Below are 23674 nucleotides of genomic sequence, written 5' to 3'. Positions count from 1 at the left end.
AGAAGTGGACAGCTTGCAAGAAAAGATAGGTAATGTCCCAATATCCATTTTTGAGAAAAGCTCTCAGCAAAGGGAAAGAGAAAGATCATATCTCAACATAATAAAGGCCATATTTGACAAACCTACAGCCAACATAATAATTAATGGATAAAAACTAAAACCCTAAGAACAGAAATAAGATATCCTCTTTCACCACTCTTATTCAACATAGTACTGGAAGTCTTAACCACAGCGATCAGACAAAAATGAGAAATAAAAGACATCCAAATTGTAAAGGAGAAAATAAAATCTCATTATTTGCAGATGACATCATATTGTACACCCTAAAGATGTCACACAAAAAATACTAGATTTCAAAAAGGAATTCAGCATTGTAGCAGGTTACAAACTTAACACCCAAAAGTCAATGGCATTTTTATATACCAATAATGAATTATCTGAAAGACAACTAAACAAATAATCTCATTGCCAAAGCAACAAAAAAATTAAGATACTTTGCCAGGGTGTTATCCTGCATCTGGAAGCGTTCAGGAACCTGGAGAAGGGACTGTGGTGAATTAATAAAGAGACTAGACATGAAATATAAATTTGGAAAGTATTCTGGGGGGCAGACAGAGGAGACTTAGCTATAGCAACCAAGTTCTCCTTGAATCTCTGTACCGAGGGCTTTTTAGTCACACATTTTGGCCCATAGCAAAGCAGATGTACATATCAAAGGTAAAATATGGTAAACAGTAAGATTATTAGGTTGGGGGAACTGCTTTTGGCTGCTCAGCTGTTTGGCCAGCATCAGGTAATAACAAGTAGATTTTTAGGTTTGGGGAAATGCCCTCAGATGTCTGGCAGCAGGCAATATCATGTATCTTCATCCCTGCTGAAGCCTCAAGATTCACCAACCTTTTGATGAACTTCTTGCATTTACAATCTGCTGGGTTAGCCCTCAGCATATCCCCCTTCTTTGTTTTAATAAATTTAACAAGAATTTATGTCATTTGCAGAGCTTGGGTCCTTTTAAGATTTTTAAATGTAATAATGAAAAGGATAGAGTTCTATCATGTCCCTTTAAATTGCTGCCAGGCATCAAAGGAATCAGTCTGCAGTAAGATCCTTTCTGGGTCAACAGTTTTTTTACTACTCTTTCCAATCATTGTCCAACTTTTTTTCATGGGTACCCTTCCCAATTACTGTCCCCTATGATATGACAACAATGACATTCCAGTTCTAGATGGACAATGCAGGTCTGACATTCTTTGGCTTGTTCTTGGCAACCTGCAGCCATGGCAAGGCATCTTCACATCCTCCATCTCTGGACTGTTTTTCCAATCTTGTCATCTGTGGCTGGAGTAGTCTGGTTAATTTCTTTCTCTGATTCATTGTTGCAGGAATCCACATAGGCTTGGAGGAGTTTTCTGGAAATATATAAGCATATTCTCAACCAAAGGTTAATAAAGGAATCCTTTCTATATACTAGTCGTGGGATTCTTTCATTCTTGCCCAAACTATTTTTCCTTTAGCTTATTCTGACACCAAGTGAAAAAAAGACTTCAAAGTGAAAAACTTAAAGCAATTAAGGTTTGATGTAATTTTTGTACAGGGAGTTATTCCACTACCCTTTTAATTGAAATATTATTAGGAGGCTTTTGGAAATCTTTCAATGCAGTCTTAATAGCTTTTAGTTTTAATTTTCTGCAGAAAAATATGACTGCTTTGTTTTTCTTATATTGTAAGCAGCTTTACTACAAGATAAGCCACTAGAAAGAAATTAGTTAATGTTTCAGGAACAGGTTCCTGCCTAGTTCAACTAAGTTTCCCTGAATATTCACTTATTTTAATTTGCCAACTTAAGTTAGTCTAAAATAAGGCTTATTTTTAAATTTTACCCATTTTTCGCTGTGACCAATAAATAATACTAATTTCTCCTATCAGTCTTTGAGTATTTTCACATAAGCTTTGTTTAGGAAGGCAAAAACACAAGTTATTTATTTTTCTTTTTGAGGCCTAATATATTTATTTTTAATTACAATTTTTCAGACATTTGAAGGAAACCTCTCTTTTTTTCTTTTCAGAGTAATTTCTAGTTCAGCTTTAAAGTATCTTTTTTTTGTTCAACTTTTTAATAATATTTTATTAAATATGAAAAGGTAATTGTGTAATAGTTACCAGGAAAGTTGCATATCAAAGTATGTAGGCAGCAGATACCAAAGAAATCCTATATGATTTACAGTTATTCAAGCAAACACAAAACTCCAGTTCAGATTTTATAAGCTATCAAGAAGGTAAAGACAAAAGGCCCTTCTATCTCAAATTAACCAGGTTTTGAGTGGCAGCTTTTCAACATAATAAAATAGACATTAAAAACACAAACTACATTTTCTTATTCTAAAACATTTTTAGTCCATATGTACTTTGAATAATCTTGTTGTATTAAATTTTGCTACAACTTTCAATGTTCAAAGTAAATCTATCCTAGTTCAGTGCTTTAAGAAGTCAATGGAAGCAGTAGTAGAAGCATAATATAGTTGTTCCACTGCTATTTCCAGAATCTGTAAAATCCCAATGCTATTGCCAGGCAAGTGAACACTGAGGCTGCAAGATAACGAATTGTCTCAAGCTTGTTAGATTCCATTAGTGTTTTTAAAGAAGCAATTTCAGTGTCAATTTTATTACTGGTTTCTGAAATAATACTATTGGTTATGGTATCCTTTTTGGTAAATTCTGTGGTTGCTTCCATAAGTTTCTTTTCTTGATCTGTAAACATATCTGTTACTCTGCTCCTTTCTAGGTTGATATCCAGTTTATTATCTGCTCTGATTCGACTGGTTTCATTTATTAATTGTTGCTTAACTTGTTCTAATTCACTCTTCATTTTCTCATTGTCTGCTCTCAGATTTGCAAATTCACTTTTCTCTAGGATGACCATGTCTTTCCTGATAGAGTCCAAATGGGCCATTAGCTGTTGTACTGTTATTTCCTGCTGAGCTTGCGTGACCATCTCCTTATAGATAGTGTCCAAGCTGACATTTGATAAAGTGGTAAATGCTGATACAATTGTTTCTGCTTGTGCTTTGTCAAATCCATGAGTTTCCAAGTCCTGAACCAATGCATGGGTATCAAAAGTTAATTTCCTTTGTTCTAAAGGAGTTAAGTACACTCGCCTTATATCATGTGATTCTTTGGTTGTGGTGGTGAAGAAGTCGCCCTAAGGAAGCGGGATCTTGTCTTTGAACCTTCTGGCGCCCGCTTCCTGGCAATGAGGTACAGTTCAACAGCAGAATAATCCTGGAGAACTAGCAGCCATTGCGCCTGTGTCTCTCTGGGAGATGGAGGCACATTTCTAAAGTATCTTTTGAAAACATTTTTCTTTCTTTTACATCAAGCAACCTACATGGCTGCTTCACAGATGCTGTCTGATGTGGCCGTATACTTATATTTAAGTGACTTTCTTAGTTTTGGTGGCTACTATTGATTAGATGTAAAGCTTGAATAATAACCTTCAGGTTATCATGTAAATACTAGTGGAAGAGATTCCAAAAATTTAAAAGAAAAAATTTCCTTTTTTATTAATCTTAAAATCTAAATTTAAACAGCATTCTTTTTCATCATTTTGCATATACAGAGGGATCATGGGAAGTCCCAGTAACTTTCAGAGGACTGGTGGCCTGCAAATTTTTACTTTGGCTTTTGTTAAATCTAATTGCTTATAAAAATATTTGCTTCTCATATAACTGAATATATATGAGACCTTGATTATATTTTGTAAAGCTAATTTGTTAAGTAATTAAAGGTAGGTATCTTTATAGAAAAAGTAAAGCAAGCAATTTTATATGGCTGATCAATGAGACACAAATGCTGCCTCACCCCCAGCCTATTTGAAGTGCAGAATGCTAGGGCTTTTGTTTTTTAACATTTGTTGCTTTTTAAAAAAATATATTTTATTGATTTTTTTACAGCGTGGAAGAAAGAGGGATAGAGAGTTAGAAATATCGATGAGAGAGAAACATTGACCAGCTGCCTCCTGCATACCCCCTATTGGGGATGTGCCCACAACCAATGTACATGCCCTTGACCTGAATCGAACCTGGGACCTTTCAGTCTGCAGACTGACACTCTATCCACTGAGCCAAACCTGTTTTGCCTTTTTTTTTTTTTTTTTTTTTTTTTTTTTTTTTTTAAATTCTGCTGCTAAAGAAATCTGGTTCTGCAACTTTGCCTTTTTTTCAGATGTTCAAAGTTTATAACATTTAAATATATGTGTATAAATAAAATATATTTATGAATTTTAATTTGATAAAGATTTCCATGTGATTTAAAGTATATTAGATCAGCCTAATTAAAAAATATTTCTTTTAAGAAGAGAGAATAAATTCTTTGAATCACTCCAGGGCCCATGAAATGTTTCAAAAGCTATACCTTGGTTACTGGGGGAGATAAGAGATCAACCGAAGGACTTGTATACATGCATATAAGTACAACTAATGGACACAAAACTCTGGGGAGGGAGGGTATGTGGCGGGGGGGCAATGTTAAAATATCTACACAGATAATAATTTAATAAATAAAAAAAAATTTTTAAAAAAAAGCTATACCTTGGTTAAAGCCTTGACATTTAACTTGGAAACATCATCAAATATATACATCCCAAAGATTGTATTATATACTTTTTATAATTAGTCTAAAAGATATCAATTAAGTTTAAACTGGTTTTTATATTAAATTTTTGTTGAGACCATAGAATTAATTAGACACTATAAAATACTAGCTGCCCAGTGCATGAATTTTGTGCATGGGAGGTGTGTCTCTCAGCCCAGCCAGCACCTCTCCAATCTGGGGCATCCCTTGCACAATCCCAACAGCTTGCCTGCCTGCCTGATTGCCCCTAACCACTTCTGCCTGCCAGTCTGATCACCCCCTAACCACTCCCCTAACAGTGTGATTGATGCCTAACTGCTCCCCTGACAGCATGATTGCCCTTAAGCATCCTCCCCTGTAGGTCTTGCCACTCCTAACTACCCTCCCCTGCAGGCCTGGTCCCCCCAACTGCTCTCCCTTACAGGTCTGCGTCCCCCCAACTTCCCTTCCCTGTAGGAAAAGACTGGCAGAGCAGGAAAATTGAGGGTCACCCTCAATTTTCCTGCTCTGCCAGTCTGGTCACCCCTAATTGCCATCCCCTGCAGAATTGATTGCTCCCAATCTCCCTCTCTTGCAGGCCTGGTCCCTTCCAGCTACCCTCCCCTGCTGGCCATCTTGTGGCAGCTATCTTGTGTTCATATGGGTGCAGCCATCTTGTATGCTGGAGTGACAGTCAATTTGCATATTACTCTTTTATTAGATAGAATTATATCTGAGGTTAAAATTTTACCATACGTACTACAATATATTTTGAATTACTAATTTCTCTAGTAAATACAAGAATTTTTTTCTCAAAAAGAAATTTCTATTCTTTATGCATTTTGTTATCACAACTATATGATTTCTCCTGATTTAATTTGATCTTTAAATTCTTAGAAGCCTTAAATTTTAGGTGGTAAGTTAATTGCTTAGTATTTCTCAAATTAATAATTTTACATTAAAAAAAATACAAGACATATTTAATTAATAGATTCAATTCTATTCTCTAGATTATTCATGCAAGACAAATTCAGATTAATATTTCAGTATTTTGTCATTTCAAAATATTCAGATATTGAACAAGTTTTATTATTTAATTCAGTAAACTCCAAAGTTTTACATTGCAAAAGGTTCTGGCACGTAAAAAGCATGTACTGGCTGGTGAAATAGGTTTGGCCTAGCCTGGTATATTTAAATGTGTAATAGCCATATTCTTTCTGCTAGGGGAAGGGAAACTAGCTCCTTTATCAAAGAGGGAAGCCAGTTTCCACCCCCAAGTGACTTAGACCTTTATAATTAATACTAGAGCCCAGGTGCATGAAAATTTATGCACTTGTGTGGCAGGAGTTGATCTCTTAGCCCAGCTTGCACCCTCTCACAATCTGGGACCCCTTGGGGAATGTCTGACTTATGGCTTAGGCCCACTCCTAGGGGGAAGTGGCCTAAGCCATCAGTCAGACATCATTAGCACTGCCATGTAGGCGGGAGAGGCTCCCACCAGCGCCGCTGTGCTGGCCAGCCATGAGCCAGCTTCTGGCTAAGCGGTGCTACTCTTGTGGAAGGACACTAACCACCAGAGGACAGTGCCTGCATTATGTATCTGCCCTCTGATGGTCAGCACGCATTAAAAGCAAACAATTGTTCCTTTGTTCCACCCTTAGGGTCAATTTGCATGTTACCCTTTTATGAAATAGGATATTATGTATCTACTAGGAGCCCGGTGCACAAAATTCATGTATAGGAGAAGGCGGTGTGCCCTGCAGCCCAACCTGCTCCCTCTCCAATCCGGGACCCTTTGAGCAGCCAGACATCTCTCTCACAATCTGTGACTGCTGGCTCCCAACCACTCGCCTGCTTGCCTGCCAGTCAGCCTGATCATCCCTTATCACCCCCTGCCAGCCTGATTGATGCCTAACTGTTCCCCTGCCAACCCCAATGCCCTCAACTGCCCTCCCCTGCATGCCTTGTCCCCCCTACCTTTCTAGACAGGTCACCCCGAACTGCCATTCCCTGCTGGCTTGATCATCACCAACTGCCCTCCCTTTCAGGCCTGGTCACCCCTAACTGCCCTCCCCTACTTGCCTGATGGCCCACAACTGCCTTCCTCTGATGACCATCTTGTGGTGGGCATCTTGTGTCCACATGGGGGAAGCCATCTTTGACCACATAGGATAATATGCAAATTGACATCACTCCAAACAACTTGTTGTTTGGAGTGATGTCAATTTGCATATTACCCCTTTATTATATAGGATATTTTGACAATTTTTGAGGTTTTAAAGTTAATTATTACTATCTAAGGCCTTTACTTTGGCAAATTCTGTAACAAAGATAATTTATTGACTTTTTGGCAGTCTTTATGTTAACTTTGGAATAAAGTCTAATATTATTCAAAACTGCCCTCTATTATGAAAACACCAATCTTGTTGCTTAGAACCAGTCTGTATCTTTCTTTTGTGTCATATCTGCTATCTTTATTTTGCAGTAAAAATAGCTTTCGATTTTATTCTGTAATGTCCATAAAGAGAGTTAAGTTTAGCTCAAAACCACCTAAAATCCAAAATCAGACAGTGTGCACATTCTTCTTAAGTCAGCTTTCTCTCTCTATGAGTACAGAAATCCCAGACACATTCCTGAATTTTGTAAAACTTTTAAATTATGAACCAGGAAAAAAATGGTGAATATGAGACTTTTTAAATAGCATTTTTCGGGAGTGGGCATCCATCTTACAGGGTCACCATGGGTCTCCCTTCCCCCACATTCTGTTTGTTTTGGTAAAGTTTAGCAACCTGGCCAAATTCTTTTCTTATTAAATTGAAGGCATGTTTAATAGGTAACAATAAACATATAAAATGAAATAAAATGTAAGATTCTGATTTTTTTCCTATTCCACTCTTCATGGCATTGACTAGCTTTTAAAGTAATTTTTGCTAAGATCTGCCTGTCCTAAGGTGTCCTATGGTGATTTTTAAACAAAGCATTAGAGTCTCCCTGTGAGAGAGTTGATAGCTCCACCCTCTGTAACTGCTCTATACACCAGAAGCAGAGGATCTAGCAAGGCTTTCTTCTTATTATGGACCTTTTATCCCCGATACAAATTAGGCATAATACAGTTTGAATCCACATGGTTAAAAATGATAACAGCATTTTTTTTCTCTTGAGCCTGATTTTATTTTTTAAATATATTTTATTGATTTTTCACAGAGAGGAAGGGAGAGAGATAGAGAACTAGAAACGTCGATGAGAGAGAAACATCGACCAGCCGCCTCTTGCACACCCCCTACTGGGGATGTGCCCGCAACCCAGGCACATGCCCCCAACCAGAATCGAACCTGGGACCTTTCAGTCCGCAGACTGACGCTCTACCACTGAGCCAAACCGGTTTCGGCTTGAGACTGATTTTAGAATATATCTTTTTGTTAGGTCGAGTTAGGAGGGGAAGCCCAGAGACAATACAAGCATCTGCAAGGTGGATGGTGACAAAGATAGCTTTCTAGCTAACACCTTTCTAGGGCCTTCTGAGACCCCTGGCCCAAGCAGAAATTCCACACCTCTCAAGCCCTCCACCCTCTGCTCACTAAACAGCTGTATAAAAGGAGTACCTATGCTGCTTTTTGGTGTGAACTTCCCTGGCCCACCCTCGGACCAGTGAGCTTCTCCCGGGAGTGCAGATAAAAATCTTTCCCCCTTTTTAATAGCCTGGATTCCATGTCTTGCTTCTGTGTCACAAACCTCTCAGCTGGAACCTTACACTTTTGACATTCTAATTTCTTTATCCTTGAGCATATAAGCTAAAAATTTACAATTATATTTTTGCCGTTGAATCAAATTCTTCCTCATTATAGTCTGGCTTAAAACATAAGACTTTTCTTGTCCACCTTGATTCATGACCTCCAAGGTTTGGTGCAAGCTTTACATGCAGTGAATCTCCCCACCATATTCACCAGTTGACCCACCTTTTACCAGTGATTAATATCTTTTCTTTGCTCAGGTAAAACTTCTTCTACAAACATCTTTGTCTTGGGCATCATTAATGCTAGGATGCTATCCTGCACTTGGAAGGGTTTAGGAATCTGGAGAAGGGGGTGTGGTGAATTAATAAAGAGACTAGGCATGAAATATAAATTTGGAAAGTATTCTGGGGGGCAGAAAGAGGAGACTTGGCTATGATAACCAAGTTCTTTCTGAATCTCTGTACCCAGGGCTTTTTAGTCACACATTTTGGCCCATAGCAAAGCAGATGTACATATCAAAGGTAAAGTTTGGTAAACAGTAAGATTATTAGGTTGGGGGAACTGCCTTTGGCTGTTCATTTGTTTGGCCAGCATTAGGTAATAACAAGTAGATTTTTAGGTTTGGGGAAATGCGCTCAGCTGTCTGGCAGCAGGCAATATTAGGTATCTTATCCCTGCTGAAGCCTCAAGATTCACCAACCTTTTGATGAACTTCTTGCATTTATGACCTGCTGAAATTAGCCCCCAGCAATACTTAGCAATAAACTTAACCAAGGAAGTAAAACTAAGGATAACTTAAAGGACTTTTGACAATAGGAAGTGTAGCAACACCCATTAAGTGCCTGCTTGGTATTTCTCCTTCTAATGGATTTTATGGATCCAGCTGTGGATCAAGACAAATTAATCCTGCATCTTCTTTATTTTGTATCTTGAACAAGTGATTGATGTGTCACAGAGTGAGAGTAGATAGGAAAGGATTCGAGCACAAACCACTGACCAGAGTGAGGGGTGGACATGCTGGATGACACAAAGGGCCCCAAATAGCTTCCAACTTATTAATCCTGTTGGGTGTGTATGCAAAGAGGAGAAAGGAGAGACAAGAAAAAGAACAATCACTAATGTTTAATGTTTTTTAAAAATATATTTTTATAGATTTCAGAGAGGATTGGAGGGGGAGAGAGAGATAGAAACATAAATGATGAGAGATCATCATCAATCAGCTGCCTCCTACATGCTGCTACTGGTTAATGAGCCCCAAATCAAGGCATGTTCTCTAATTGGGAATCAAACCATGACCTTTCTGGTTAACAGATCAATGATCAAACACTGAATCTCACAGGCCAGACATGTTTGATATATTTTGTTGCTACAATTGAATAATTACAAAAAAAATAAATTATATGCACAGCTCAATGCACTATGACAAAACTAATACACTTGTATAACCACAGATGAAAAGAAATGTCACATTATCTGTACTCTGGAAGCCATTCCCACTGTTAAAAATAGACCCAGAATTTGTACTGATCAGGTATAGTAGGACATTTGATATGGAAATAGTTGTCACAAAGGAAGAATGTATATTCACAGATCCCTGAAATTGGGAAGCACTCACCACCACAGCACAATGGACCTGGGAAGCACCCAGTCTACAAGGAGGCATGCAGGAGTGAAAGCAAAGCCTTCTGGAATTCTCACAAGACGAAATGGGCAGGGCAGGACAGGTACACCAGGTTTAAATTAGACAGTATAAATAATTTGGGGGCTGTGAGCTGGCTACAAAGGCGGTCTCTAGCGGTTTTGTAGGGGTAGTTTAGAGAAGGGGGACTATTTATTTGGTCTGTAAAAGTTTGATAAAGAAGATATTTGAGTGTGTGGTCACTGAATTTATATCAAAGTTATACTCGCAGGGACATCAGGGGGCCATTTGCTATCTCTAGGAATTAGCGCTGGTAGAAGTTCTCTCTACCATTATTGAAGCCTCAACTAGCAGAGCACGAAGAACACAGAAAGTACAGTCGGTACAATCCCCATTGCTCTCCGAAAAGAACTCTCTCCTGACTTCACACCATATGGGTTAGTTCTACCTGCTTTTGAACTATCTATAACCAAAACACATAGCTTTTTGTGGCTATTCTTTCATTAAAAAGTGCAGCTGTGTGATGCAGCCATGGTCCTGTGCATTGCTGTAGTTTGCTCATTTTTATTACTGTAAATTATTCTGTTATATTTACTAGACTCGTGGACTGCAAACTGAAGCTTGTGAGCCACATGTGGCTCTTTAGCCTCTTGAGTGTGGCTCTTCCACAAAAACACCATGGCTTGGGTGAATCTATTTTGAAGAAGTGGTGTTAGAAGTTAAAAAAAATTGGTTCTCAAAAGAAATTTTATCATTGTACTTTTGACATTTGGTTTTGTTGACTGAGATTGCTGACCACTGAGCTAGACTGTTCTGCTGGTGGGCATTTAAGTGGTTTCCAAATGCGGGTCTAATACAAAGCATGTGGCTATGAATATTCTTGTACACATCTAAAGGTTCAAGCAAGGTCAGACACATTTCACTCTGGGGGAAATTCCTGGATGGGAGCTCAGGCAAGCATGTGCTCATTTGGCAGATATACTCTACCTTCCTGAGGGTGTAAGTATTTCTGAGTTTTGATTGTGGCCATTTCTATTTTAAGTTTACAGGAACACTCCAATGTTATTTGACAGAACAGTTACTTTGCCTCAATCTAGATAGTAAATGTGTTGATAGACGGACGTATAGTGATTAGTTTTGTCTGAATCTTATATACAGTATATATATTGACTTAGGAAATGGCTTTGTTTTATTTTACCAAAATATAACATGTCAGGAGAAAAAATAAAATTCAGAAAACTTTTTTCTTCAATTAACGTGTCTCTCGTTTTAATATAACAACATCTCAGTGCAGCCTCTATCTCTTGACTTTCTCACGTTGACCTCTCTGTAGAAGCCAGTGTGGTGCTCTGGTTCTGTGAGAAATGGTGGAGAGCTTACCAGATTTGATCAAACCACTTGAATTTAGCAATAAGTGGCTTTCAATAAGTATTGGTTTCTTTATTTAATAAGATGTAAATCATTCTAAATCTTCATTATTAAACTCTTTTTGCTTAAAAGAAAATCTATTGAGATATTTTATCACTCATTATTGGACTTTACTTGACCCTTCTCATGATAAACAATTTCTTAGAGTAAAAAAACAAACAAACAAAAATCTACAATCCCTTTCACACTATTTTGTCCATACTAAAACACACACACAGACAAAATAAGATTTTTTCGTTGTTGCTATTTCATGTTGAGATATGTAAGAAAAAGGGGCAATTTTCATGAATGCAGAATTATTTCAGACCCTCAACCACTACAAAGTTTGGTGAATTACATTCCCAGACATTTAAGTGGGAAACAAACAAATGACCCACAGAAATAGTGGTGTAGCCATCACTGTGAGGAGAATACTGGGGCTACAATCATGTTGGTTCCTAAAGATAGTGACACCAAGGTTGTTGGTTGGAACTGGGGACCCTGAGAAAGAAGGTACCTACCAAGAAGGACTCCTGAAGAGTAAATGGACTCAAATGTATAAGACAGACCCTTGCAGCCATTTCTATGGGAGAAGCGGGCTCAGCAGGAGGGCACTTCAAGGAGAAGACTGCACTGCACTGCTTGCCTGCACTGTGCTCTGCATCTGAGCCAGCCCTTAGAAAGGGGTCCCTAGAATATACTTCAATCTTTAAGACTGAGGCTTTCCCCATTCATTTGGAAATGTGCACCTATTTTCTTAACAGAATTTTCACTAACCAATCAGAGCAGCTTCATTCTGACCAATCAGGGCAGTGCTTTTTGGACAACCAAACTTTGAGGACTTGGAGTCTTGTCTTGCATGAGGATGGACCAATCAGAGACCAGGGTTGGGGACTTCTCTCCATTTAAGCCAGCTTCTTTCTGGCTCTGGGAGCACACTTTCTATTTCCACTCAAGATTGTTTCCTGGAGAAACAGGAAGAGGGAGATGGAATGGAGCAGGTGGAGCTGACCAGAGCAGAGCAGAGCTTGCTGGTCAGAGAGGGCCACCTTGCCACCTGCTGCTTCATTCTAGTAACTGGGCTGCATCACAATTGAACTGTTTGCACTGAATAAAGTTTCCTTCTTCACTGCACCCTAAATTGGGGGTTCCTGGTGGCATTGAACTGGCACCAATGACCAAAAGCTGACAGGACTGTTTTATCTTATACTGGAGGTTCCTCCCCTTCTCACAAAACAAAAACAAAAGCACAGAAAAACAAAACCAATTCGGAGTACACAGATGAGATTCAGAGGAGCTAGTTTGCCCTCTAAGAGGTGATACATTATGTCCTCTCAGTGATTCACACTTAGGCAAGCATTAGGGCATCAGTTGCCAGAGATCTGAGTTCCCTAGACTCAAAAAGGTGTCATTTCCTGAAGAGTTCACCCTGATCTAGGCTTCTACTGGCACTGCCCAGGCTCCTGCTGTGTCATCCTGCTGCCCCACCCTGCTCCTTCCCAGCACCCTGCCCCCCAGAGCCACCTTTCTCCTCTTCCTGCAGGCCCAGAGCTGACTCACTTCAGGGAAAGCTTGCCCTGTGAGCATTGTCAGCTCCCAGGCTCCTCCCAGGCTTCTACTGGCATCAGTGCCCGCCCTGCTGCCCCACCCAGCTCCCTCTGCGGCTCCGCCCCATGACCCCGCCCCCCTGCACCACCCTGCTGCCTCTTCCTCTACTGTCCCCTAACCCCACCCCTTCCTCCACCTGCGGGCCCAGAGCTGCACCCTCCCTCCTCAGGGACTATATAAGGGCTCTGCTTGCAGCTGCCTGCATTTGTGAGATTTCAGTCCCTCCCAAGCAGCCAGCAGCGGGTGAGGTCGGGCACCAGGCCCATTAGGGAAGTGGGACTGAGTGGGTGGGGACTGCCCAGGGCTGGGACCTGCCAGCTGCCTACCCCTCTCTCAGCCCTGGCCTTAGGTGCCCTGGGTACCCACAGCCCCTGCCCTTTCCCTGGGATTGCTGCCTGCACTGCTCATCTGAGTGGGAGGGGACACCCCACACCCAACCTTCTAATCACAGGCGCCAGGGCTGGCTGGCCTGTGATAGACGCCACCTTGTGGCTGGAAGCCAGAGCCAAGCCTGAGATCATAATATTTTTATTTCTTTCTCAGCTCCCTGCCTCCCTGAGCAGTTTGTGACAATTTTTAGGCAGCCCTGGAGGCATAGCTTTTCATTGCTGTGAAATAGGGAGGGAGGCAGGGAGGAAGGAAAGGAGAAAGGGAGGAAGGGAGGAAACAAGGGGAGGCCAAATGATCCAAGAGGTTTTTTTCCAATAACAACGGTAATAACTCAATGTATTACTTACAGGGAAGCAGCCAGCACAGCTATCCTTCCTTGCCCATCTCTGTGGAAACAAGCTCGGAGAGAAGTCAGGATTGGTAAGCAGACTTCCGGGCTGAGGAGGAAGGCCAGTCACCACGCCTGAGGGTGTCAGAGAGGATGCTTGTCCCCTGCTCTTGGGGGGCTGCACCCCGACCTTAAGGCCTGTGCTGGGTTTTCAATCTCTCACTTCCTATACCAGCCTCCAGCCTTGGGACACTTCACCTTTCTAAACATTAGCAAATGAATCTTGAAAGTGAAGAAAATTGATCACTTTGCTGAAATTTGCTTTAATGCAGTGTGGGTAGCTATGGTTTTCCAGTAGAAAATTATCATTTCTGGTAAAGGGTGGGACATGTATGTGCTCCTTGCTGAGGAGGAAAGGCCCAGTCCTGCTGCTGAGTCTGCACATCAGAGCCTCTAGGACCCTGGGCCCTGTGCCTGGTCTCTGCTGGATCCTTGTCCGGTTCCCACCTGTGAGCTCATGAGTCAGTGCTCTTGGCCTCCTGAGAAAAGAAAAGGAAGTACAAGTTTCCGGGGGTTTCAGGGCGAGGACGACCTGGAGACCTGTCATTGCCTAATGAGCTGGGGTGCTAGGCCTCTGTCCTGTGTTGCAGCCTCACCATGGAGCAGCTGAGCTTGGCCAACACCCGGTTCGCACTGGACCTCTTCCGCACCCTGAAGGACAGCGACCCCTCTGGGAACATCTTCTTCTCCCCCATGAGCATTTCCTCAGCGCTGGCCATGGTCTTTCTGGGGAGCAGAGGCACTACCGCCGCACAGATGTCCAAGGTCAGCAGAAACCAACACAAGCTGCCTGGCTTCCCTGCCAGTCCCTGCTAAGAAGGCGTGCCTTTGAGCTCCTACAGGGAGTTTTAAACACTGTGCTTGTGTGTTCCACAGCTACACAGGACCAGGCCAGACTTCCAGAAAAGCCCCAAGAACAGTTCATTTAGATGCAGGCTTTCACTCATGATTGAGCTTTTACTGAGCACATACTGTGTGCCAGGCACTGTGTTTGTTTGGCTGAGGACACAGCGGTGAAGAAACCTGCCAAAGCCGGTGCAGTGCTGCTTCTGGTGCCGTGGGCACATCTTTGAAGGCAGCTCCTCTCCATTCAGACTTTTCATTTCCTGCTTTGCATGCAGCCCGCTCCTCATTAATAAACACCTGCTATTAATGTTACTTTTCAACATGAAATAGCACAGGGAACGCACCAAGGGAAGATGTTGGCGGTGTTGCCTTTTTGAGGGAACAGGCCACCGTGGGGTTCTATACTGCTGAGGCCTAGCCCGTGCCTGGCACAAGGGCCGGTGTGGGTGGGAGGGAGTGAAGGAGAGGAAAGAAGGGAGGTATGGCCGCTGCAGGGACTAGGCGAGGCCCTGGGTGGGAGGCAGGTCCCTGTCACAGCGAGAAGAAGCAGTACTGCCTGGCCTTCCACCTGCCTTCCTGGGTGTGGGGCGCACACTGTGCTGTGTGGTCTTTGGTGAATTCTGAGAGGGGAACTCCAGCTCCTTGAAGTAGGGAAGATTACAAGGTGCCAGTAACTGGGGGAGGTCCAGCCTTGGATTCAAGTGTATCCATCTGTTCCAGCTCCAAATCTCTTATTTCTCCATTTTATGAAAAACCAATGGTCATTACCACTGCAGACATGAAAGCATTTTTATATTTTCCAAAACCCACTTTTTAGTTTACCTCCTGGTAATAATGGTTAGTTGCTTCTTGCAGGGTAATGTCAGCTTCTATTTTGAGGTTTATTCAGGGACTGTACTAGCTCAGCAAAAAATAGTTTTAAGGGTTCCCCTGCTTTTCCATTAAAGCAGAATATCTTAGCAACTGTGCAAACATTCCATATCTTGGTGAGTAACTGGACTTTGTACATTGTGTAGGTTTATTCTTTGTGTGTAAAATAATAGCCAGCCCAGGACTCAAAACCATAAAGGGTTTTTGATTTGTAACATGAAAATTAAACTTTTGCTGAGTGTTAAGTTTATAGATGTTATTTTTAAGTTACTTATGCTGATAGTGTAGTTTAAAAATCCCCTCAATTCTGTAATATCTTTGTGCTTCCACATAGGGGATGATTCTTCTTTTTTTTTTTAAATATATATTTTATTTTTTACAGAGAAGAAGGGAGAGGGATAGAGAGTTAGAAACATCGATGAGAGAGAAACATCGACCAGCTGCCTCCTGCACATCCCCTACCGGGAATATGCCCACAACCAATGTACATGCCCTTGACTGGAATTGAACCTGGGACCTTTCAGTCCACAGACCGACACTCTATCCACTGAGCCAAACCGGTTTTGGCAATGATTCTTAATTTTACTGTTTATTTCTGAGAACTTTCAGTAAAACTCTCTTTGATGCAGAATTTATATGTGAATATGCCAGTTATGACTTTCTTTGGAGAAAAAGCAAATATAGGTAAATATTTAGTCTATTAACCACGTAGATTCATGGATCTATAATTATAAAAACAGTGATATAAAAAGACCTTCTAATGTGATTATGTCTCACAAAGCTATACATTTTAGATTCTCCATTCTTTTGTTCTCCAATGAAATTTTAATAAAGTATTGGGCTGGGATTATTGATATTAGTAATATAAGCATTAATTTTATTTGATAGAAGCAAATGTCAAGGAATCCATTTCAAAATAAATGGCTGCAGAAAGAATGTTTTCTCTGTTTTAGACTCTTCACTTCAATGCGGTGAAGGAGATTCATTCCAGTTTCCAGAGTCTGAATGCTGACATCAACAAGCGCGGAGCTCCCTATCTTCTGAAACTTGCCAATAGGTTATATGGAGAGAAAACCTATGAGTTCCTCCCTGTGAGCACTTTGCTTTCACTTTTCTAAAACTCACGAAACAGTGCATATATTTTCCAGCACAATCAAGTCACAGACGTCAGTTTTTATTTTTATAAACATTCAGAAAAAGATACAGAATTTAAACATATGGCAGAATCTCTATTAATGATTCAATTACATTTGATAGTCATCACAGGAAAAGATTGACCCTGGCTGTTTTACTAAAACAAGAGTGAATTCTGTAATTCATTTTCCGGAACAATCAGTATATAGTAATTTATGAAAATGTTATACAAAGGTTAGAAAAGAATTGGAAAATTTTATGCAATACCAAAACTACTGAACTGTACACTTAAAATGATCAAGCTGGTAAACTTAATGTTATTTGTTTTTTACTATGATGCAAACAGTATAAGGGTTAGAATTTTTTTTGTTACAATGAAGTTTTTGTCTTTTAGGACAATTTCTATTGCTTTTAAGGATTTTATAAAACCATTTCTGTATGTAGCAGAAGTTATTTGTGGAAGGTGGAGGGTGTTGTTCTTTCTTTTTTAAAAATATTTTTTACTTAAATAGGAGTTCTTAGCTTCAACCCAGAAAATGTATGGAGCTGAACTGGCCAATGTAGATTTTCAGAAAGCCTCTGAAAATGCAAGAAAGGTGATAAATGAGTGGGTCAAAGGCCAGACTGAAGGTAAGAGAGTGGGCCGAATGTAATCATTCATTACACACTGGCCATTGTTTTCCTCCTCCCACTTTCCCAGCCTGCAGATGATTCCCTGCCCTTTTCCTCTGCCCTCACCCTCTCGCGGGTGGGGCTAACCTCTGCCACTGCCCAGTACTAGACAGCTTTTAAATGTGGAAATTCCTCAAAATGGGAACTTCAACATGCTTTTACTGAAGTAGCTAAGTATTTCCCCCATAAATTCAGAAAACCACATTTTGAAATTACAACTAACATTGAATGTAGGATAAAAAGGATAAAACTTTGATGAAAATGCATCCTGGCCCAGGTGGGGGGATTATGGAAAAGAATCCTAGGTCTGTCACAGCCACAATGACTGGAGGCTCAACAAACCAGAAGTTAGTCCTGCAGTTAGTGCACTGTTGTCGAGGTGACCAACTTCTATAGCTGCAGGCACAGTGAACCAGCACTGACTGCTGATGGGGCTGCAAATCACGCCTGAAGAGAGGCCTGAGGAGAGAAGCAAGGTCTGATCCAGGGGTCCTCAAACTTTTTAAAGTGGGGGCCAGATCACGGTCCCTCAGAGAGCTGGAGGGCCGGACTATATGAACTACTAATTCCTACTGTAACACCTCGGCTGTGCTCACTGCCCAAAAAACCTGGCGGGCCGGATCAGACTCCTCTGCGGGCCGCATGTGGCCCGCGGGCCGTAGTTTGAAGACCCCTGGAACTTTGGCAGCTGTTGATCAGCACTTGCCTCTCTCTTTCTCTCTGGGTCTAGCCAGCAGTCCCACCTCCATTTCTCTCCATGCCTCCACCAGGACTGCTGATTGCCCTGCCTTTCTGACCAGACCCTGTTACAATAATAGGCCCTGAGATGCTGACTGACATAGAAACCAACCAATCTGAACCAAATCTGGGTGAACTCTGAGGAACCGATGACTGCCTAAGAGGCAGAGCTTTTGATGATGACGGGTACAGAAACAGAACAATCAGAACCAAATTGGCTGGCAGAAGAGGGCAGTTGTGGACAAGATTATGCTTGTAGGGGAGGACAGTTGGGGGTAAGATCAGACTGGCAGTTGTGGGGAGTAAGGGGTGATCATGTAGGAAGAGGCAGTTAGGGGTGATCAGGATGGCAGGAAGGGCAGTTGGGGGGCAACAAGACTGGCAAGGGAGTGCAGTTGGGGGCAAGATAAGGCCAGCAGGGGAGGGCCACTGAAGGCAAGATGAGGCTGGCAGGGGAGGGCAGTTCGAGGTGACCAGGGAGACAGGAAGAAGCAGATAAGGATGATCATGCAGGCAGGCAGAAAGATTAAGGGATGATCAGGCAGGAGGGAAGAGATTTAGGGGCAATCAGCCAGGCAGGTAGAGGCAGTTGGGGGTGATCAGACAGGCAGGCAGGTGAGCAGTTAGGAGCCAGAAGTCCCAGATTGTGACAGGGATGTCCAACTGCCGGTTTCAGGCCTAAACTGGCAGTCAGACATCCCCCAATATTTTCCCAATTAGAGAGGGGGCAGGCTTGGCTGTCCCTCTCCATGCATGAATTTTGTGTATGGCGCCACTAGTCCTATATAATAAAAGCCTAATATGCTAAGTGCCAGGTCATCCAGTCAGTTGTCTGTTCAACCAATCAAAGTATAATATGCTAATTATATACTAAGGTTACTCAACCTCTCGCTATGATATGCACTGACTACCAGGGGGGCAGAAGCTCTGACTGGTAGGTTAGCTTGCTGCTGGGGTCTGGCCTTTCAGGTCTGAGTGATATGGGCCAGACATACCCTGTTGCCCTCTTGCGGTCCCTTCCTCGCAGGAAAACCTCCCACATCCCTTCCCAGCCCTAATTGTGCACTGTTGGGGTCCCTTGGCCTAGTCTAATGCCCAAAGAGCCAGTTTTTGGCTCGATCCTGCTCAATGAAGAGGCTGCCCTTGGTGATCAGTGCATTCCCACATGGGGAACACCACATAGCCAGAAGCTGTGCTCATGGCTGGTAAGTACAGCAGCAGTGACAGGAACCTCTCCCACCTCCATGGCAGTGCTAGAGATGTCTGACTGATGACTTAGGCCCATTCCCCATGGAGAGTCAGGGGACCCTAAGCAGCAGTTGGACATCCCCCAAGAGCTCCTGGACTGCGAGAGGGTGCAAGACAGGCTGAGGGACTCTCCCTGCTCCCCTCTGAGTGCCCAAATTTTGTACAATGGGCCTCTAGTCTATAATAATAAAAGCATAATATGCTAATTAGACCAGATGACTTTCTGGACAAAGCCACAGTGGTAGGGATTGAAGCAGCTGTTGTGGACGGAGTGAGCCAGTTGCACGATTTTCATATATATGGCCTCTAGTATTCTCATACTTATGATACAAACTGCTGTGGCCATAAGTATTTTGGCAAATGTCTTGTCTAAGCTGTCAGGGGTGGCTCCATCTCAGCTGTTTCTCCACCACAACTCTCTCTAACCTCATCAAGGTCTGAGACAAGGCACCTACCCAACACCTGCCTCCCATCCAAAGCGTTCCTCATGGCCGCGCTGCGGTCACAGGACTGACTATCCTCACCTTCGGATAAGTACTGCTAAATACTTCTGTGGGAGCAGCTTCCACTTGGAGGCCTCGAAAAAATGACTTATTTAAAAATCATTTTCATTAGAAATATTTTTATGCCTGCCTAAGAATGGCCATTCAACAAGAGGGCTCGTTGTTTCTCATATAATGCAGAGAAGATTGTCCTGTTTTTACAATAGCTTTTAAACCCTTTAGTTGGTTTATTTACAGTTGAAACACACTGGAAGGGCTTCCCTAACTTAATACATTAATGGTAATTAAATAAAAAATATGAATTTGAATTCCATTTCAATGCAGTTCAAAAATGGAATACTGATATGTGATTTTTTAAAAATATTTTCTTCATTTCTTTAGGTAAAATTCCAGAATTGTTGGCTGCAGGCGTGGTTGATAATATGACTAAACTTGTGCTAGTTAATGCCATCTATTTCAAAGGAAACTGGCAGGAGAAATTCAGTCAAAATGCCACAACGGATACACCTTTCAGATTGAATAAGGTGAGATGATGTAATTACAAAATTGCTCTTTGCTCTAATAGGGGTGTCGAACTCAATCAGAGAATGCAGATAATAATGTCAGTGACTTGGTCTTTTTGACTGTTCAGAAAGACACAAAAACAGTGAAAATGATGTATCAGAAGAGCAAATTCCCATTTGGCTACATCAAGGACCTTAAGTGCCGGGTGCTGGAGCTGCCTTACCAGGGCAGGGAGCTCAGCATGGTCATCCTGCTGCCAGATGACATCGAGGACGAGGCCACGGGTCTGAAGAAGGTAACGGCTCCCACGCTCATGCTTCATGTTTTCATCTGACACATGGGTTCTGCCTGTGTGTATGTTGTGTGGTAGTAGCCCATCCAGTTTGCTACTCTGAAGCCTAAGTTTAACTTTTCAGTGACTGTCAGTGAACAGTTGTGGTGAGTGACATCTAAGGATCTATGTTAAATTTAACATGTCAGAGGCAGTTCAAAGGAATTTTTTTAAATGTACTTTAAAATACAGTAAAATTAGAATTGTTTTATTGGAACAAATTTATGAAAATTAAAAATCCCTAAACATTTATAGTAAGTAGTTTCAACTTGTACTATGAGATCCTATTATTACACTGCTCATTCTCATCACAATTCACATAGATTGTGAATTAAATTTCTAAGAGCTACATGGTAGAGAAAACCCATAAGAAATCTAAGCCTATTTTCTCATATGAACTCTGTATGATGTTTCTATTTTAGTTCAGTTAAAGGCGAAGACATTTCTTGTCAGGCTAGGATTAGGCAAAACTGTGAAGATTATGGTTTTTCTTTAGTGTCTCTAACCTGCTGTATGGTTTCTCTGCCTTCTCCCTAACCAAACTATTATCAGGAAGAGGTCCAATATTAATTATTTGCATGTATAAAGCCTGTATTAAAATTAGTATCTTCTTTTTAATTGTATTTTCATATTTATCTCTTTTCTGATTATAAAGAGAAATTCTCCAGCTACATGAAACAGATAATCAGCATCAGTAGAACAAGTGGAATGATGAGTCCATTTATAATAGTCCAATAGTAGTAGTAATATGCTAATGATAATAGCTGACACTCTTGTGGCACTTACAGTGTCACATTAAATCATTTAATGCTCACAGCAATGCTATAAGGTAGGTTCTATTATTAATCTTTTCCCAATTTTTTTTAAATTAATTAATTAATTTATATTTCAAAAAATATATTTTTATTGATTTTAGAAAGGAAGGGAGAGGGATAGAGACATAGAAACATCAATAATGAGAGAAAATCATTGATTGGCTGCCTTCTGCATACCCCACACTGGGGATTGAGCCCACACTCCAGACATGTGCCATTGGCCAGAATCGAACCTCGGACCCTTCACTCTTCAGGCTGATGCTCTAACCGCTGAGCCAAACCTGGGGTCCCTCTCCCAATTTTAGATGAGGCATACTCCCTTTTCTTTTTTTTACCCACAAACTAAATCTATCAGAGATTACTTCAGCACAGTGAGTTCACAGATAACTACAGTAATCAGTAGGGTTCAGAATAGAAGAAATAGAAGAAAACTTTAGAATTTTACCTTGCACCAGTCAACCAGTTAAAGAAATAACAGCCATCATGACCTATCACAGTAATCCAGTGGGGTAGGGGTTAAGGAAAGACTGGGTGGATGGATGGGTGTTTGGGTGAATGGATGAGTAGTTGAAGCTTCTGATGTCCGAAGTCCCTATTACTTGGGCCCTTGATGACTTGGAACACAGCTCTGTTCTATTATCACCAATTGCTGAAAAGATGAAATCCTCCAAATGAAATCTATTTTGGTACAAAAAATGAAAGAAATAAATTAGCAACTGATAACATGAGTCCATTCATGTAAATACTGTGTATTACCTTGCTTATGTGAAGTAGTTCTCACCTCTTCTTTTGCCCATTCTCATTTCAGATTGAAGAACAGTTGACCTTGGAAAAACTGCAGGAGTGGACCAAACCTGAGAATCTGAGTTCCATCGAAGTCAACGTCCACCTGCCCAAGTTCAAGCTGGAAGAGAACTACAACCTCAACTCTCACCTGGCCAGCCTGGGTATAGAGGATCTCTTTACTAGCAGGGCTGATCTGTCTGGCATGTCAAGAGTACTGGAAATCTTTTTATATCACAAATTGTCCACAAGTCTTTTGTGGAAGTAAATGAGGAGGGTACAGAAGCAGCAGCTGCCACAGGAATTGCCACCTTCTGCATGCTTATGCCAGAGGAAAATTTTGTGGCGGACCATCCATTCATTTTTTTCATTCGACACAATCCCTCAACTAACATCCTGTTCTTAGGCAGACTTTCTTCCCCATAGAGACTGTGGAAATCCGAGGCCAAGCTCAAAGCTTTATCAATGGCCCTTTCAATGGTGATAGTTTTCATATATCTTCTGCAACAAATCTACCACCCCAAACAAGTCTCTAACTTCCTCTGTAATGTCAGGTCTGTTGGCTATTTATACGCATTAACTTTGGCATAGATATCTATTCTCCTTTTTTATATTGAAAAATTTATTGATTGCTTTTGAATGCACCAAGCAGATATGTAGATTCTTGACAGTGTAGTAAACTAAGAAACTGCTGTACTCTCTTGAAAGCCATGAGAAAAATTAAATACTATAATTTATTTCATAGATATACTTCTGGAAGCTATGGTAGAGAGACATTCATTGTTGAAGGGAGGCTTAAAAACAGACATTCAATTGAAATATAGGAAAGCAGCCCAATTAAGGGTTGGATTATGAAGATAAATTTGCCTTGGCCAGTGTTTCTGACCCTTTGTTCTATAGGATTAGTATTATATTATAGGCCCTCTGATTTCAAACTAGTAAGGAGCTTATTTTCCTTTATCTACATGGTTTGTAGTTTGTGTGGGATCACAAGGAGTGAAGAAGTGTCTTATCTTAAAAGATGCCATGAAACCATAAAAAGGGAAGTGTAGTAAGAGTGTACTTAAGGAAGAGGAGTGCAAAGAACACACTGTTACCAGCTTCTTGTGTGTTTTCTGATAAGAGCTCCTGATTTTAATCATATACGGTAGTTTAGACTGTGATAGCAATGGGATGGCTTTATGCAATGCGGGATGGGGAGGGGCTCTGTGATCATTATAAACTTAGTCAAATGCACTCCTTGGAATGGGGCTTCAAATGCTGCATTTTCTTGCTCCCGTGAACTGGTGGGCTGGCTAATAATGCTTTCAAAGATTTTGCTAGCCAAACTGATCTCAGTCCTCTTCTTGTTTCCATCTGATCTCAGTAAAGACATGACTAATGAGGTTCTTGGACTGACAATATTCACATCCAAGATGATAGTCAGTGACTTCATGAAAGAAAAAAAAAGATTTTA

The 23674-nt window shown here is 41.2% G+C and overlaps 2 protein-coding genes and 1 long non-coding RNA gene across 3 annotated transcripts in view; 1 reads left to right on the top strand and 2 right to left on the bottom strand.

Annotated features, from left to right (window-relative positions):
* The window catches only part of LOC118723831, a 46786-nt gene extending 31493 nt beyond the window's left edge, over window positions 1-15293 (bottom strand). The window contains exons 1-2 of the long non-coding RNA XR_004989390.2: window positions 15214-15293; window positions 4102-4106 (exon numbers count right to left, since the gene is read on the bottom strand). This is a non-coding gene — a long non-coding RNA (uncharacterized LOC118723831). The remainder of the gene's footprint in view (window positions 1-4101; window positions 4107-15213) is intronic.
* Window positions 2301-3325, bottom strand: LOC118723830 (coiled-coil domain-containing protein 90B, mitochondrial). Its single transcript, XM_036446545.2, has one exon. It carries the CDS (start codon window positions 2990-2992, stop codon window positions 2531-2533), a length of 462 nt encoding a protein of 153 aa, XP_036302438.1. The 5' UTR covers window positions 2993-3325; the 3' UTR covers window positions 2301-2530.
* On the top strand, window positions 13651-23178 carry LOC118723824 (leukocyte elastase inhibitor-like). Its single transcript, XM_036446540.2, is given in 8 exon segments — window positions 13651-13806; window positions 14365-14539; window positions 16444-16581; window positions 17137-17254; window positions 20167-20309; window positions 20417-20584; window positions 22244-22444; window positions 22447-23178. Coding segments are annotated over 8 exon segments (1227 nt in total). The 5' UTR covers window positions 13651-13720; the 3' UTR covers window positions 22645-23178.
* The last annotated feature ends 496 nt before the right edge of the window (window positions 23179-23674 follow it).

Source organism: Pipistrellus kuhlii, unplaced genomic scaffold (assembly GCF_014108245.1).
Source record: "Pipistrellus kuhlii isolate mPipKuh1 unplaced genomic scaffold, mPipKuh1.p scaffold_m20_p_2, whole genome shotgun sequence".
NCBI classification, from domain to species: domain Eukaryota; kingdom Metazoa; phylum Chordata; class Mammalia; order Chiroptera; family Vespertilionidae; genus Pipistrellus; species Pipistrellus kuhlii.
This window is presented reverse-complemented; position numbering and strand designations above follow the sequence as displayed.

Coding starts and splice junctions, on each gene's coding strand:
- LOC118723830 (XM_036446545.2), bottom strand. CDS start 2,992: ATGGTCACGCAAGCTCAGCAGGAAATAACAGTACAACAGCTAATGGCC.